Source organism: Mauremys reevesii, linkage group 2 (assembly GCF_016161935.1).
Source record: "Mauremys reevesii isolate NIE-2019 linkage group 2, ASM1616193v1, whole genome shotgun sequence".
Lineage (NCBI taxonomy): Eukaryota > Metazoa > Chordata > Testudines > Geoemydidae > Mauremys > Mauremys reevesii.
This window is the reverse complement of record NC_052624.1, coordinates 167,978,312-167,996,914: the sequence shown is the minus strand read 5'-3', so window position 1 is coordinate 167,996,914 and position 18,603 is coordinate 167,978,312. Positions and strand designations below refer to the sequence as shown.

At 37.6% G+C, this 18,603-nt stretch overlaps 1 protein-coding gene across 1 annotated transcript in view; it reads left to right on the top strand.

Annotated features, from left to right (window-relative positions):
- The window catches only part of KDSR (3-ketodihydrosphingosine reductase), a 45,487-nt gene extending 41,041 nt beyond the window's left edge, over positions 1-4,446 (top strand). The window contains exons 9-10 of the mRNA XM_039525431.1: positions 434-535; positions 855-4,446. Of these exons, the coding sequence (XP_039381365.1) occupies positions 434-535; positions 855-974 (222 nt within the window). The 3' untranslated portion in view covers positions 975-4,446. The remainder of the gene's footprint in view (positions 1-433; positions 536-854) is intronic.
- The last annotated feature ends 14,157 nt before the right edge of the window (positions 4,447-18,603 follow it).

Genomic DNA, 18,603 nt, shown 5'->3' with positions numbered 1-18,603 from the left:
ATAAACAGCATCTACCTTCAGCAAGCTAAACTTGATAAGGAACAAGCAGTATTTTCATTCTCTTCAGATTCTAGCATTACGGAGTCTTCTGATTGTAGAAGTACTGTCCTTGAAGCCTGTTTATAAGTGGGGAAAACATCTTAAATAATCAGTGTTCCTTTATCATCATTCTGTGCTCTGTGGGCAGAAACCTGCATTCTGTTGGTAGTTGAGCAATATTTCTAACACTTTTTTTTTTTTAATTTTAATTTTTACATTTCTTTTGGTATCACTTACTTCACGGTACTTGTCCCTATTGAATTAAGGGAATGGAAGGACAGCAAGAGCCTTAAACTAACCAATCTGTTTCATAATATTACTTTCAAACAATTAAAAGAGAATTTTGAAATTTGTTAACCTTCTTGTTTGTTTTTAAATTTTCTCTCTTTCCCAGCAAGGAAACTTTAACAGTTTCATGGGCTCAGATGGTTACATGTTATCAGTACTGACCAGTGGAATGTCACCTGTCACTGCTATTACTGAAGGTCTTCAGCAGGTAAGATCTGGAGAGGCTATAATTTTTAACCATATTTATTCACAAAGATTTAGTCATACTTTACATTTTCAAGTACTTTACAAACCTTGATACTTCACCTCCGTGAGGGGACAGAATATTGTACAGATATGGAATTTGTGGCACAGATAAGTTAACTAATTTGTCCAAGGCAAGTCTCTAATAAACTTTTATTCATTCACAGCCTCACGCAGGTAAGCAATACAAATTGTTTGCTTATTAAGTAAAAACAGTCATGTGATATAGACTATAATAAAAAAACCATGTTGAAATAGCTGAAGTTCTTTCTCTCTGCTTGCAGGTTGTTTGCATGGGCCTTTTTCGCATCATTGGTTTGTTTTACCTAGGAAGCTTTGACAGCATAGTTCGTCGCTGCATGATACAAAGAGAAAAATCTGAAAGTACAGATAAAACTAAATAATCTTTACTCACTGAATCAGAAGAATGTTACTTTTGGACAGCTTGCTGCTAAATGGGACTTAGTTTCTCACATGAAGACTTTCATTTAAATGCTTTGAAATGGAAGTTAAAGAGAACAAAAGTACAACCCCAGGAAATACCAAAACTATGCAAAAGTATGAATGAAGACTAGTTTTTTCAATGGTTTGAGTTGAAGAAACATTTGTGAATCTAGAGACTGTAAGTGTGAAGAGTAAAATTTCAAAGTGGGTTATTTGCTGGTAATTCTGGACAAATACTTAGGTTTTCTTTCTTTGATGGTGTGTTCAGAGATAAGGGTAAGTACCATCACACATTGAACCTAAGAAGTTTGAACTCTCCTTGAAGAGAGTTTAGGCTCCTAATAGATTTCCACAACCATATTTTAACTTTGAATGTTCGGATTACTTTCCCCATTGTCAGTAAATCAGTAAACAGACTTATCCATGGCTTTCATCTTGCACTACTACGGCTGTGGGATCGTTAAGTGGGGGAGCCATACCTATATGATCCAAAGCTTCTCAGTGTGGGAGTAGTTGAGGTATGCTTTAGTAGCTACATACTCTTCTAAAGGGAGATGAAGAACCCATTCTCCACTGAGAAATACTGGGAAATATTTTTTTGGCCTTCTGAAATACCTTCTAAACAAATCAAACCATTAGAACAACAAGTAGTTAAAATTGCTGAAAGCCACAATCTAATTTTAAATTGATGTATAATCTTCTAATGTATTCCCTTTTATCTGTCAGTTGAGCTGAGGAGAGAAAGGTAGCTTAATGTTGCCATTATGCACATTTTTAAAAACTGCAAATGATGAGCCAAACAAATAGTTGATAGAATCGGTTGTAATTAAAATGTTAATTTAAAATGCTAGGCTCTTCCAGTAGCAGGAATGTAGCTTTCGGGGGGGTGGGGGGGGACGTGGGGGTCAAAATGGCATTCCAGATTAATTTATCCCTGGATGTGAGTATACTTGTTAGGATGACAAGGTCTGGTTTAAAAATACACTCCACTCTTGGTTTTTATTAGATGCACATATGAATCAAGACTGCTTCACATCTGTGCCAGGCTATACTGAACCCAATTATTTTCTAATAATTTTAAGTTTCTAACACTGAAAATGCTTAGTTCGTAACAATGATAGCACATAAAGAGATTGTGATATATTGTTCAGTTGGACTACTACAGTAAGTGCCTCTGAGTCTTCTTTTGCAAAAGCTGCATCTTTCATATTTGTTAGCACTCCTACATTGTTAGATGTCAGGTTTTTTTTAGTCTCAATCCATATTTTAAAGTTTAAACCTTAACTGGTAAAATTTGTCATGCTCACTTCCTCCACAGGAATAAAGTTTAATCAAATATTGGGTGAAATTGATACTGTTTCTTAGTCTTCTATATCCCTCATCTAAGGAATGGTTTAATGAGACACTATATGCTAAAATATTTTTTCTTATCTTGCATTTTTAACTGGAATAACTTCAAAAACATAACTCCTCATTGATACTATTCCCCCTCCCCCCCCCCTCCCCCCCGAGTGCAATTAGTCAATTTAACTTATTGGGTTTCTTGCATTAGCACGGTGCTGCAATGTTTGCTCTGTAAACCCTATAGGGGAGTATTCAAACTGACAGTCTAAACTGTTTCTCATTAAGTTTGGGGGCCAACCTACCAGAGTGCCTCTTTAAATATGTAAAATTTGCATGCCTCTAATTATCAGAAGAATGCATAGATTTGAGCATAGTAGGCATCCTTACAATTCTAAACAGCTGAGTTTCACAGCAGAAGAAGCTATTTTGCATATACATTAGTTGCTCTGTGCTGTTTGTTATGGATTGTGTATTATGGAGCATTTACAATAACATCCAGAGTCATTGTTTGCTTTGTTTATTGAAAGTCATCACAGCCCATTCCCTCAGGACCTGATGTATCTTACTAGTGTGTCTATTATACCAAGCCTTAATATAAATCAAGAATAAAATTAAATAAAAGTGTTCAAACCAGATACCAAGTCAATGAGTTAGTATTTCTGACAAAATGCTAAAAATAACATCGTTTCTGACTTGTATCAAAAGCCTGAAGGCCAAGATTTCAAAAGCAACTAGGGATTCTGGGTGCCTCAATTTCTGGGTGAACTTTTAAGTCTTAAGGACCGTTTTTTCAGAAAGTGCTGAGTATCCAAACTGAAAATTGGGCCCTGTTTAAAGTATCATAAGTTGGGTAGCCAGTCACTAACCAGTTTTGAAAATGCTGGTTGAAGACTCCAAATTAAGTCTGGTGCTTGCTCTTAAAGTTTATACTTAGATAAGACTACTGAATTAATTTAACATCCCATGGCCCAAATCCTGCAGAGAGATGTGCATTTGCTTAACTTTGCACGTTGTAAGTAGTCCCATTGACTATGGCCTAGTCTACACTTAAAATTTAGGTCGACAAACAGGTGTGTGAAAAATCCACATCCCTGAGTGTTTGTAGTTATGCCAACCTAACCCCCTAAATGTAGATAAATCTAAGAATGCTTCCGTATATCTAGTTGTCATTGCTTGGGGAAGTGGAGTTCCTACAGTACTGAAAGAAACCCTTCTGTCACCATAGACTGCATCTACATTACAGGGTTACAACCATAGCTAAGTAAGGCTTTGCAGATTAAACCCTATATCTATTTTAGTAGTGTGAACCAGGTAAGTAAAGAATTTGATCTTTAAATGTCATAGTTTTGTTAGTGCAAGCTAGTGCATTTAGATAACTAATTGACACTTTCATATATATTAGGATTCTGCGGTTGTTCATTACTTTTGTCAAAAGAGCCTAATCTGGAAATAATCGGAGCTAAGGGATTCTAATAAGATTTTAGCATAAAGCTGTAAACATCAGGAGAGAGCTAAAAACAAGAATACTTTGTAATCTTGTGGAAAAGATGACTGACAGCCTACAGATTGTCGTCAGCTAAACTTAATCAAGATACTAGCATCTAATTTTTTTCAGTAGAGCCACAGATCTCTGAAGTATTTAAAACAAAACACTCTTTACCACCTTTTTGTCAAATTAACAATATGTAATCGATGCTATAACCAGACTCAAATGTTATGCCTTTTTTTGAATTCTTCTAAACATTCAATTTAAGTTTTGATAGTTGAGCCAAAATGTTTCTCTTACATTTCATTTAGTTTCTAGTTACTGCTTTAATGTTAGACTTATTATACAGTATACTTTCTAACTAAAATTCTGGTTTATGTGCAATTTAAGTAGGTTTAATATTTACTAAGAAGGAAATAGTAAATTACATGTTAGTTTGCTGTGAAACACTCTAGGCACTTTTAAATGGTAACAATGTATATGGCTGCTTTTAAAATCTATCCCATCTCCAGTTTATTGCTTTAAAAGCTTTTGTGCCAGAACTGTAAACTAATTTTCATGTTTTGTATTTCTCAAAATAAATGGAGGAACAAAAATGCTTATTCTGAAGTTCTAAATTTAAGTCTCTTCATATTAAAAGACCTGAGCCTGTGGTTTACAAGTTTTTGTCGTTTAAGTTGTTAGTGTTGCACTCAAACATTGGAAATCAATTGTCATCTTTTCAGTGGGTTTGTAAAACTTGTATTGTAACTAAACTTATAGTAACACAAGAGGTGTTATTCTAGGACAGGGGTCCGCAACCTTTCAGAAGTGGTGTGCCGAGTCTTCATTTATTCACTCTGATTTAAGGTTTCACATGCCGGTAATACATCTTAACGTTTTTAGAAGGTCTCTTTCTATAAGTCTATAATATATAACTAAACTATTGTATGTAAAGTAAATAAGGCTTTTAAAATGTTTAAGAAGCTTCATTTAAAATTAAATTAAAATGCAGACACCCCTGGACTGGTGGCCAGGACCTGGGCAGTGAGAGTGCCACTGAAAATCAGCTTGTGTGCCACCTTCGGCACACGTGCCATAGGTTGCCTACCCCTGTTCTAAGAGCAAATTTTGAAGGAAAACTTTTAAAAGTAAAAATTTGCATTGTAGCAGTGAACATTCTAAGTGCAAGAAAGCCTTCCATGTTATCAGCCTTATTATAAACTAATACTTCCTCATTCACCACAGTTGTAAAGCATTCAGTAGCCCTGATCTGACAGGGAGATCAGTTAGCAGGGACATGTGAGTGCCCATTCACTTAATTGAAACTTGGCACAGATGCAGAGGATAACGCTAGCAGAGACTGTGTGGGATCAGCATTGTGGTTTGCTGAATATTTTATCCAATTTTCTAATACTGGTGAATCCTGATAGGGAAGGTTTGCCTTCTTCCTGATTAGAAAGCTTCAGAATTGAGGTTTGTTTGTTGTTTTTTTTATCTTAATATATATCAAAGCAAATTGTAGAATGTGATATCCATGGGCTAGGATTGCCTCAGCTGATCTCTTAAGAGTACGCCTTCTCTTACCTACTCCTGAAATAAATTCAAAATTTTTGAGAAATTGCTTTCCAAAAAAACTGACTCTTGTGAACTCAGAGCTTCTCACCTGCAAGTGGAGAAGACAACGTGGCTCCCAAAGCAAGCCTGGATTGGAAAAAGAACATCCTAACAAAAGATAAATTGCTTGGCAGAGTTTTAAAGCCATGAGGACTGATTTTTTTTATAGCAAATATTTGGGAATTAATAAGTTAGACTTGGAAGGTAGAGTTTCCATCATGGAGACAGGAGCAGGAAAACACTGCAGTTGGAACTGACAATCAAAGTAGCAGGCTAAAGCAAAATTGGATTTAAAAAAAGAGCAATGGGAATTAAAGGTGGTTCTTTGGTAATTCCATTGAGTTTGACTGGCAGAGAGCAGATGAGATTTGTAAGTGACATTGTTCTATCCTCTCCCAAAGTTAGCAATGGTAAGAGACTTCATAGTGAGTCTGTACTGCTATCATCAGAAAGAGGCCATCATGAGGAAAGGTGGAGAACTGACCTAAAGGCTTTATTTCTAGGAAACAATATAAACTTATAAAGATCTGTCTGCCTACACTCTAGGTACTTTGAGGTAGTTTAAATAAAAAGGGTCTTGAAAGGATCCATGATCCTTTACTGCTGGGAATTTCATTCTAGCCTTTCAGATACTATTTTATATTTAGGGATAAAAATTCTGAAATAGATATCAAGCTCTAGCAACAAAGAAACATTTTAGAAGTTTCTGGACATAGGTTTCACCAGCTGCCAGTGCTTCGTTGTTGCTTCTTGTAATCCTAACAAATAAGGATAAAAAGCTTCACAATGCCAAAATACTGAAGAATTGGGTAGAATGAATGGAGACCACATCTTTGTATTTTGTTGGTAGGGAAATTCACTTGTTGTTTTTAAACCTTTAAAGTTCTAATTGTGAAGCTTCATCTGTGTTGTGATGTAAAAATCATAATGGGTACTGATTAAAACAAAGTTAATATATAATTCTGGAATTTCTATGTAAATAAAAACAAAGGTGTAGAGGTGATGATAATATGGGCTTATAATACTGGTGTTAGGGTTAATATTGAAATATGCTAATTCCCAACATAAATCAGGATTATATCAAATGGAAAAGACTTAATAGCATAAGTGACAGTAAGACCTGAATGAATTTAAGAGATCTGCTCTTGATAACTTGTCCGAAACAGAGATGTATCCTGATGTTACAAGAAATCTGGGAGAACTGGTTAAACGAGGCATATTGTTCTTCATGGCCCTCTAAACGAAAGGGAGTGTCTAATAGCTACCCATCCCCTTTGTTTTAGAGAGAACTGAAAAATAAAATACTTTTTTTTTACTTAAAAGAACATGGGCAAGAGTAGAAGTGAGATTATACTGAGCTCATTGTATGCCAAAATCTAGGGCAAAATGTATATTTTTATGCAACTTTCTGAGATTTGTTGAACCCTACACTACATTATCTGATGGGAAAGTTAAGATAATGGTGCTAGTAAAAGCCATTTAATTTACAATTGGCTCAATATAGGGAGACTACAATTACATCAATTATATATTAGAATAGATTAAATTGTGTTCAGTTATCAGCAATATACTATTCATATGTAGGCAGTATTATACTCACTCTGCCCCCATGCAAGACTGCAGCCAAAACTTTCAACCTTGCTTGTTTGAAGTTACATTCTTAACTCCATCTCTAGGGATTTTTAATCTATGGCCTGACTTGAAGCCCTGCACATCCATGAATTCCTCTGTAGTCATAGGCCATGCTGCTACTCATCACATTTGAAAATATTTAAGAGCCTAACTTTAGGCAGCCAGGTTTGAAATTGTTAGTTTGTTTGGGCCCATTAAATGAACTGGAGCATTAATTTCTTGATGCAAGAACCCTAAGTGGTGGTGAATATTGAAAAAGAAATAGATCAATATTTAAAGTATTTCAGGATAGCAGCAGTAAAGGGAGTATTAATAAGTTTGGCGTCTAGATTGCAAAAAAAAACAAAAAAACAAAAAACCATAAATTATGGCAATTACCAAAATAACTTGGTAGGTATAAAAATATATTTTAAAACATAAATAAAATTGCCACTTAATTTTGTCTGATATCAAGAAAATTTTCCACTTCCACCATAGTTATTTCCCATTATTGTTGGCACAGTGCCAGTATGGGCATATGTGTACTGGTATAAGCAATCCTTCATGGTGCAATATTCCCTTTAGGAGTGACTGGTTGTTGCACAGGTTTCACAGGGACCGGTAGTCCACCTCTTTTCATGCCCAGCCTGGTCTTCACAACCACATCAGTTCCTGTTACCTGCTACCTTTTTGCTGCAAACATGGCTCCTTACTCTTACACTGCTGCCTAGTTTGGAGCAGTGCTTGTTTTCCTTGTACAGTGGGGAAGAGAAGTGTGTCCAGGCCCAACTAGGATACTCCAAGAGAGAGAAGAATATAGCAACTTGAAGGAGATGGCAGAACCCTGATACTCTAGCGAGGAGGCCCAAGATGGCATGAACGGAACTGATGCTAGGGCACCAAAAGATGAAGGAGAATGATGAGTTCAAGGGTTTCCTGCATCTTTTATACCAAGTTCAATGTTAAATGCAGCAGGGACCCTACCACCATCTCTGTAATTATTGTGTACACTTCACATCTGAAGGGGAGGAAGGCACTCTTCTCCCCAGAGAGGTGCATGAGGAGGAAGTGTGTGGCATGGCATGAAGCTGGACCCCTGCCTCTCATTGTGAATGTCTCATGTTCGCACATGTTATCCCTGGAGGAGAGAGACTTTTGTAGGTAGAAGTGATCATTAATGCTCCTTAAATAAAGCCTGCTTAGGCTGATCTGCCCAAAGTCTTGGCAAATATATTTTTGTATGTTGGCTTTGTTGTGGGAGAGGTGGCATCTACCGCTCTCCTCTTTCTCCCCAATAGGTCTGAAAATACTTTGTGGTGCGTGTTCTCACATCACACACCCACACCAAACTGTCCTTTTCCTCTGTTGACATTAGGAGGCAAGCATGAACCCAGATCTCATACCTACCTTATACTAAAACCCTCCTTTCCCCCATCCTGTTGTCTGTGCAGAAAAAAAATTGTAAATAGCTTTTTTTTTAGTACAAAGGCCCTAACTGCATCAATATTAGCACTAAGCAAGTGCATAGCAACTCAACTGAGGCAACACTAATAAATGGTTTAATGTAGTTGACATCATAGGGGAACACACGTACGTGCTTACATGGTTGTTTAATAGCAGTGCTTTTAAGGTATTACAGGCAGCTTGGCAAGACACCATAAATCATGAATAGAAACATGCTACACTTCAGTTTACAAATTCAGGATCACACAATATACATTTCCTTCTACAGTTGCTGTAGCATTGGAATCACTGAGCTGGAGGCATTGTATTCACTTTGAAAAGGCAGCATGTACTGTGCATGTACACAGCATGTGCATGGATTACAGCTGGCACAGAAGGGAGACACTTGAATGTTAAAAGTCATGGTGCAGCATGGCTGGGGACAACACAGAGCCAAACAAACACCACTAGGCACAATCACCAAAATGCATTTATGGTGCCATGGGCTACTGGCAGAACAGCCTGTTAATTTTTAAGCACAATTTTCCAGTGCGTGGGCACCCTTTCACAAATATGTCAGCAAGTAATATTTAAGCTTTGACACAGTCAAAGATGCTTAGGCCAGCCCACCATGATAAGATGTTCCCATGACCATCTGATGGTACCTCTGGGGCCATCACTTTCAGGCTGTTTGAATTGAGCAGAGAGAGCCTGTTCACCTCACACATCCATCATAAAACTAGGGGCTCGCTCTTGGTCTCACAGATACTATATAGCAAGGAAGGTTTTCCTCACTGAGATTGTGATCTCACAGAACATTGCACCTGCCCTCTAGTCTCCCAAAGGAACACTCCATGGTCATTCTGCAATTGCTCCAGGCTGTACTTTACTTAAGCAGCCCAGAAGCATGGAAACATGTACCAGTGTGTGAGCCAGGGAAATAAAGGCTAGGCAGTGTCACCAAGAACCATGATGGGGTTTCTAAGCATGTCAACTAAAAGGAGGGGGAGAGTGCTTTCAGCTTGGGAAGAAATGCAGCATTTCTAAAAATGCATGTAGTGTGGACTTTTCCAGAGCACACAGTATTTGTCAGGTATGCAATCACAGTGATATACAAAAAGGCCAACATAACCATCAGGAAGTACTCCCGAGCCTGGGGATGTAGGAGTACACAGAATGGGGACATTCTTTATTACCATAGTGCATAGAAACCCAATAGATCGGGATCCCATTGTGCTATTGCCCCAGCACAGTTTGGGAAGTCCAGCTTTCTGAATCCATTGATTATTGTCATGTTCTTCTGTACTATATATGAACCAGTCACAGCACTTGCTTATACACACCAGGTGTATTGTTCATAAGATCGTCTGATGCTCTGCCAGCTATGGCTGAGGTTCATTTAAATAAGGTATTTTACACACACTGCCACATCATGGATGAACAGTGTAATACAGATTAACGTTCCATTACAATTATTTCCTGCACATTGCCTAGCCTGATTAATCTGAGCAGCAGGACACACTACTGCTTTGCATACCTTGCTGATGACTGACCCAACTTGATTTTTCCAACATTAAATTGATTTCCTACCATTCAATAATGGTCTGAGTTTCATGCTTCCATATGCAATTGCCATGCTTCTACACTGCAAGGAAAACTTTCATCTTGTTTTTGTGCTATGAGTCTTGCTATTGCCTCTATTACAATAGAGAACAGAGCTATGTTCATCTGTGCCATATCTATGGTTGCAGCAGACAGTTCATAAATGGCATGAAACAGCAGCTGAGAGAACAAGGAAATGTGGGCTTTTCACCCCATGCGCCCACAATTCCCTGAGAGGCCCACAATGCACAATGACAATTTCTAACAAGGCAGTGCATCTGAAGGTGATGTGGAGGACACTAATGCCTACCCACAGTGGAAAATGCTTTTCACTAATGCATTTCAATGGCATGTGGACACAATGTATCAACACAAGCAGTCAAGTGTGAATATGCTCTCCCAAAATAGTTTTGTTGTTGGCATTATGCTGATAAAACTGCTGGTACAACTTTCTTAATTTTTTCACTCATCACGTAAGAATTTGTCATTCTCCTTGCCTGTCACTGAACCCCCACTATTCATATCATACTCAGTTCTGGTGAATCTATATAAGAAAGAATCACCAGAAATGAATATGATATTCTAGATGAGATTGCTGATTTATATAATAGTATATGTTCTGTATTATTCTCCATCCCCATTCCTATATATCAGGGGTCAGCAACCTTTCAGAATTGGTGTGCCGAGTCTTCATTTATTCACTCTGATTTAAAGTTTCGTGTGCCGGTAATACATTTTAACATTTTTAGAAGGTGTCTTTCTGTAAGTCTATAATATATAACTAAACTATTGTTGTATGTAAAGTAAATAAGGCTTTTAAAATGGTTAAGAAGCTTCATTTTAAATTAAAATGCAGATCTCCCCCGCCCCGGACTGGTGGCCAGGACCCAGGCAGTGAGAGTGCCACTGAAAATCAGCTTGTGTGCCACCTTCGGCATGCATGCCATAGGTTGACTACCCCTGCTATATATGTACCCTAAAATTCATTTGCTTTCTTGAATTGCATTCACATTGCAGCACACTGAGCAGAAGTCTTCAGTGCGCACAACAAGGCCCAGATCTCTTTCCCGGCTGATAGTTAATTTAGAATCCAGTAAGGTGTAAGAGTAATTCAATTCAGAGAAACAATTGCAAGGTTGGCAACAGCTAGCTCAGTCTATGCAAGAAAAGAAGAGACAACCCTCTCTCCCACCTTTATTATACTTTCAGGCATGTCATCTGAGATGACTAGTAAATTGGATGCACTGAAGTTAAGATGAGTATTGGCCCAAAGACGGCAACCAGAATGCACTGATGTGGGACTGAATGTAGCCGCATGGATACCAAAGTAGTAGAGACCCTCTAATATCTACAGTTAATTCATTTGAAAGAGTGACTCTAGAGATCCCACATAAGGTTTCAAGCAGACCTTCTTCACATCTATCCCCATTGTCCTCAATTGTGGGTAATCCAAAATTCTGTGGGACTTGAAAGACTGAGATGTGGCCAGAATCAGGCCACTGAACCAACTGCTTGGAGGTGAAACCGTTATGTCTCATGATGAGGTCAAAACTAAATATTATTTCCCTTCCCTTACATTTCATCTATATCTGCAATTACAATGCTCTGTGATTGAATCACTAAGATTAATAGACAGTGAAATAAGGATTAATGTTTAACCATAGGGAATAGTACTTGAAATTTACATGAAGGAATACCCACATTTCATCAGTAGATGGAATAAAGATACTAAGGGGGGGAAATGCCACAAAAAGTGCCTGCAGATATGGAACAGAGACAAGTCCTGCAATTTGCAATACCAGTAGGTGAAGCTGCTTAGAAAGCCTATATCCCACACTAGTTAAATTAAAGAACATTTTCAAAGCAAGAAAAAATTGCTGCTGGAGAGAATTTGGTGAAACTGGAACTCTGATCCACAAATGGTGGATGTGCCCTTCTAGCGGTATCTCCTGGTCCAAAATCAGAGAACAAATAAGCCTAATTATTAAATGCAATATCCCAAATTACTGTTTTTAGACCTTCCTAGGATGGGTTATAAAAACAGCTTACTAAAATCTGCAAGTAGCAAATCTGAATTTGGTTTGTGGTGGTGGGGAAAACAATCTTTCTATCCTCATGTCACGGGGTCTGCAACCACAAAGCTGCAAACCAAGGACTGTTTAGAGATATATATGTCATGGAAGACAGACAAGTGTTAATATTAGGGAAATTATTTCCCCCCCAGGAAGGGCCAGTGTTGCATGATCTGCCAAAGCCAGAAATGCTTTTAGTCCAGTACAAATATTTTCAACTCTTATCATACAATTTAACATTTTACATAGCTGACTTTCACAAATAGTGATATTAGCTAGGTGATGTTTGTGTTTTAACAGATAATGCTGATTACTGTTGGCTCCAACACACTTCAGTTCTAGTCAGCAAACAGTATTCTCATGAACTCCTAAAGCTAGAATATTAAAAAGTCTAGAAGTCCCATATGCTCTGACTAACCAGCTTGGGCTGGCTGAATTTGCTAACCAATGGACAGAATAATTTATTACATTCCACCACTTAAACAGATATCATGGAAGGAACGTTAAACAGGATTCTTGTCAGAACAAACTCTCAGTAAGTCTGTCCTATAAAGCAGAATTGAGGTTGGCTTTAAAAAAAAATCTAATAGGGCCATATTTAAATTACGTTTTAGTTCAATTTAAGGGTGAAGTATAACCCCAAAGTAATCAAGTTCCAAGTCTTTCCACTTAAGCAATCTGTGCCTACCACTGAATACTTTCACCACCTCTCATTTGTCAGCATTTACCATAAATCCTGCTCTTTCCCCAAGAGTATTGACCTCTACTGTACATTGTACTGAATCTCTTTCATTCTTTAGGGTAGCTGTGTCAAACACCTGACTCATGCATGTACCTGCATTTACTCTGATGTATTTATGTAGTCTGCTTGGTATATTCGCATTTTCCAAAACCCACAGTGGGATTAAAACAAAATTTGGCCCTCATCATTGCAAAGAAAAGCTTCTAAATGTGACATGTGAATTAATGCAGTGACATTTCCCTAAGTCTACAGATGAAACATGCCTACACGAAGTATGAACTCCCATACTTCGTGTTTCATTCATCATATTGGGGTAAGAGTAATAATTCTAAAACATAATAAAGACACAGGCTGTAGGTGTTAGCATTAACTGGCTCACTGCTGATCATTTAGCTTATGAAATGGAACAGGGGGTGTAAAAAAACAATGGTGGGTGGAAACTGAAAATTGCAAGGATGAGAGACAGGGATGGGGGAAAGAAACAGAGAAAGAAGGATGGAAAAAGCTGATACAAAAGCACAGTATAATCAGTGGTTGGAAAGGGGAGTCTATGTTCACACCTGTTGATGCTGGGGTGGGGGGGCAATAAGCTGCTGAACAAATGTTAATTAAAAGTTAATTTACTACATAAAAGCCCTCACCCTCAGTCCTCGTGCAGAACCACTGTGGGTCAAAGTTGGCATGTCTTAAATTTATACCCTGGCCCATCAACCATAATTAAAACTCCTCAAAATAAATTTACCAGACCTGCCTTTTGGTCTATATGCCTTGCTGTGTTGGACATTTTTGTTGCCTTGGTGATCACTTAGTGTCAAAGCCCAAGTCTCAGGAACAATAGACTTCTCTGAAAGGATGTAATTTATATATACTTTTAGGTGCTCTGTGTCTCTTTACCCTAATTTATAAATGCCAGAGTCCAATTTTTCAACATAAGATCATTTCATGTTTACAATACCTGATAATTTCCCTTCTATACAAAGTTTTTGCCTATCTGTTCCTGTCATAATGTAACTGACAACCTTTACATGGTAAATACCCTTGCAACTAAATTACCCATCAAAGCAATCTTGCGAGATGCTAATGAAGGGACTTTATCAGAAAAGATGCTAATTCCATAACCAGTGGCCATTGTGGTGAGGACCTGACTCAGATACACAAAATGCATTGCTCACTCCAATCAAAGGAAAATGCCCATGTGCGTAGAGAGAATGTCACCTTGCTGTCAGCTATAAGTACTGATTCAAAGAGACATCCTGTATCTTTAGACTGTTTTGATTCTAACAAGGTGGAATGACTAAACAAGAAGATGGAGATCCCCAGAGTTATTCTGGGTAGCCCTGAAAAACTTTTGTGAAACAGATTACCATATCTCCGCTACCATTTTGGATTTACAGAGTTTGACTCACCCGTTAATGTATTTTACCTGCTTTTACCTCTCGTTAACTCTTTTCTTTTTCTTAGCTAATAAATCTTTAGTTAATTTACTAAAGAATTGGCTGCCAGCGTTGTCTTTGGTGTGAGATCCAGAGTACCAATTGACCGGAGAGTAAGTGGCTGGCCCTTTGGGACTGGGAGCAACCTGATGTGGTGTGATTTTTGAGGTATGTGACCATTATCACTAAATTCAGTTTTTCTGGATGGCAAGATAGACTCGGGAGTCTAAGGAGACTGTCTGTGACTCCATGGTAAGACTGATTTAGTGATCCAGGAGTTCACATTTGCTACTGGCTTGGTAAAATCTCAATATAGAACACACTACTAGTTTGAGCTGTCTGCCCTGTTTTCTGACAGTCTGCCCTGAGATAGGCACTCTCAGTTGTGATTCACTCCAGACAACATGACAGCATCTAGTTAATTGGCAGAGGAAAGTGATCCGACAACAGCAGGAGGACTCTTGTAGATATTAATTGTGGGAACAATTTGTCAGAAATCTTTTCAACCTTTATACACAACTACACCTTTTGAACTGCTGAATAGCTTACTAATACCCACATTTTCAAAAGTAGCCAGTGACTTTCAGAAGTGCTGAGTACCACAACTTCCATTGAAGTCAACGAGAACCATGGTGTTCAGCACCTCTGGAAATGAGGCTCAAACTGGGCACCCAAAAGAAAGCCACCTACAGTCAGTGGCCATTCTTAAAAATTTTGAAAAAAAACCCAAAACCTTTTCACCAATTCAGTCTATGCCCCATGTACATTTCAAGTCAACTTGCACATTTTTTTCTTTAAAGTTCTGCTTTTTTCCCTTGGTCTCAGGAATAATTTTATATAAATCAATATTTCATACCTATTTGAAGTCTGACCCTAAAATTAGAAGATATTGAAATTTAATATAAACCCAGTAACATGCGGATGGTACAATTGTCAACTGATTGTATTGTTACTTCTTGTTTCTTTTCCTGGCTGCCAAATCAGAGAGACACTATTTTCTGCTCCATAACTGTCCGCTTGCTAACTAGTGTCTCTTCTAGAATGGCCCTGCACATAATGTTTTAACCTTCCACTTGGATGTTCCAATTTCTCTTGTTGTTCCTTAATTAAGTCCCATTCCTACCTACCAGTAACTTTGCTCACATGATTAGCTCAATTAATTTCAATGGGACAATTCACATGCATAAAATTAAATATCTGTAGAAGTGTTGCAGGATCAGATTTTGTATCTTGTAGAAGACAGACATCACAATACTATCTAGAAGAGCTATAGTGATAAATTTCTTATTAGGGTTTATTAATTACTCCTGCATTCCATGATAAATCCTAAACTCCTAGATGTCTATCCGCCACTGTATTATCCTGCATTCCTCAAAACCATACTGTTCTTGTCCTGGAAACTTTTTTACTCCTGTTTTATCCAACCTCATGGCTATCCCTACCTCCCAAACAGCAACCAAGAAACATGATTCAAAAACAATATAGAGTACAAACTTGTGAAACTTCAGCTGACTTCACAGTTGTTGCCCACTCACATAACTTTATAATCCTATTAAAATACCACTCCCTCACCCGGCAAAGTAACCTACCATCCATGTCAAGTTGAGAAAAAAACCCTTAAACACACCCAGTTTAGGTGTGGAGGGCTTTTTTGGTTTTTAATCAGAGAGTCCAATTTGTTGTTCTTCAAGTCACAACTTGTGACTTACTCCTTATATTGCTTTAAACAAACATTTATCTGGATTTTCCAGATCTTAATTAATCTTGTTTTTTATATTGCTCTCAATTTAAATTCTATCTCAGTTGCTTCCAGCATTAAGATGCCTTCTTTTCAAGCTCTAATTAAACATTTTCCTTTTAAAATTCAAAAACATTTTTAAAGGAATGCCACACGTGGGTTCTATATTTTTCTGTGGTGGGACTCTGAGTCTAGATCCTGTACTTAAAATATCATTATCACTGTTAACCCATTCCACTCTGAAGAGAACAATTCTCATACAGCTTTGTAGTATCTGTTCCTATTTGAAGTTAGTTATGAACTCGATAGCTGACTTTATTCTGTTAATTGTTTATATTCCCTCAGTATATTCTGTTTATTTAGATAGGTCTTTTTATCTCCTCACACAAAATATACTGAAATACTCTGAACAAATTACATTAAATTTCCATTTTTGATTTTCTTCCCTCCCAGGAGTCCATCAATTTTACATTTTCTCCAATCTCTATTTTCTGGATCAGCATCTCACTACTAACTTACCTCCTGTTGGACTATAAATCTCATCATACAATGAATCTCAGCCATATCTTTATGCTCTATACCCATGTTTTCTCCAGCCTCTGAGATATTCTTTCATCTGTTTTATATCACTTAACCTCTGTGATTGCTTGTAGTTGGCCCACTTCTATATTTTGCTGTTGCAGAAGCAACTGATTTTAGTAGCTGATGCGGTTGGTTAATTCTGTTCTCACTTTCTGTATCTCCTGTTCCTTAAAAAAATCGGTTTGTTTGTAAGAAAATGTGAGGGTATTTTGTGTTTCCAAATCATCACTATTTTTCTCTCTGTCAGGACAAGTTGTTCTACTTTTTTTCCTATCATTTAATCAATTTCAATTTTTTTCTTGTCTTATAGTAATAAAGGAAAATATCCTGGGATATTAGAGAGGATGTAGTACATTTGTAGTCCCCATTCCTGAAAACATCTATGTAATGTCCATAACTTTACTCCCTTGACTAGTTCCCTTGACTTCAATAAGACTACTTATGTGAGTGAAGTTATGTACGTGTCAGAGTTTACAGAACTGAGACCTTTAGACTGCAACTACACTGTCAGAAATGGGACCTGTGATTCATCACTAATGCAGCTCCACAGTTGGTGGTTTTCGTTTAGATGGGGATCAGATGTGTTTACCTCTCTGGCATCTAACCCTGCTGGGAGTTGTTCATACCATAAGTGGAGCTGCACTGTTGGCAAATTATGAGTCCCTTTTTCACCGTGTACACAAGACCATGATGGAGCACAGTTTCATTTTATAATCCAACAGCAGTCACTCTTTTCTGCATTGTCATTGTCCATGTGGCTTCAGTTCACTTGACCTACTACATGCTCTGCTTCCTTTTAAAATTCCTTCAGATAATAAACACAACAAACTTATCATCGTAAAAGAAATTAACAGATTTACTCATCCTGTGACTTTCTAGCAGTCATCCAACTTCTCTATTGAACAGGATTTGAATCCATATTGGTGGAATGCTTAATTATACTAGACTGCTATAACACTTTAGCTACCATTTTAGGATGTAGGGCTCTCAATTTTTGTTGCTAAGTAAGAATTATAAAAACACAATTGATTGTCTCTCCTAAATAATATTATTTCTTCCTAGACTCTTATTCTGAAAAACACTAATATTAGAGGGATGCAACAGCTTAAAAAACACCAGTCTGACTTGTTTAACCTACTATTTTAAATGTAATAAATATTCTAAAAATGAGTTTAAAGAAAATAAAATTTCTATATTTTCCCCCAGTTAGTTTACTTTGTATATTTGACCACACTTTGTGCATAGTCAGCATCACTGACCCTCTTATATAGTCAGTTCCAGAGAGAATAAAGGAAAAGTTATTGTAGAGGCCCAACATTTAGCAGAGGTGTTCAGGGGCCTGGCTAGTACCTGAAACCAGACTTTAATTTGATAGTGCACCCCTTTAAAATAAACCCCAAGAGCCACAGTGACTCCAAAATGTCTGAAGTGAGCAGCGACCACTAGGTGGCAACAAGTGGTAAGAAAACTTATTTTCATAAGTAAATTTAAAGTGGATTAGTAGAACAATGTGAGTGAACATTTTTCTCAACGCGATCACTCTATATTTGACCCATCAGTCGTCATCCTCAAAGGAAAACTGCACAACACTTTCAAAATATGAGTGTGGGAGCTTAAATTCATAACTTTGCTAGACATTAAAAATAATTAAAAATGAACAGAGACACTGGATTTATGGATTATTACAACAGTCTATAACCCATTAACAACCTCCCCCTCCAGCTGCCTTCTCCCCTCCCTTTCATTCCCAAGGCTGGAACAGTACTAACCAGCCATTTCACCTTGAATGGTCCCCTGAAATATGTGTTAACTACCTATGCTAAACAATCTGTTCCATCTTGTATTTAGCTGTGACACTCTGAGTACGTTTCCCAGTCCTGCAGATGAGCTCTGCGCAAGCTCAAAAGCTTGTCTCTCTCATTAACAAAAGTTGATCCAGT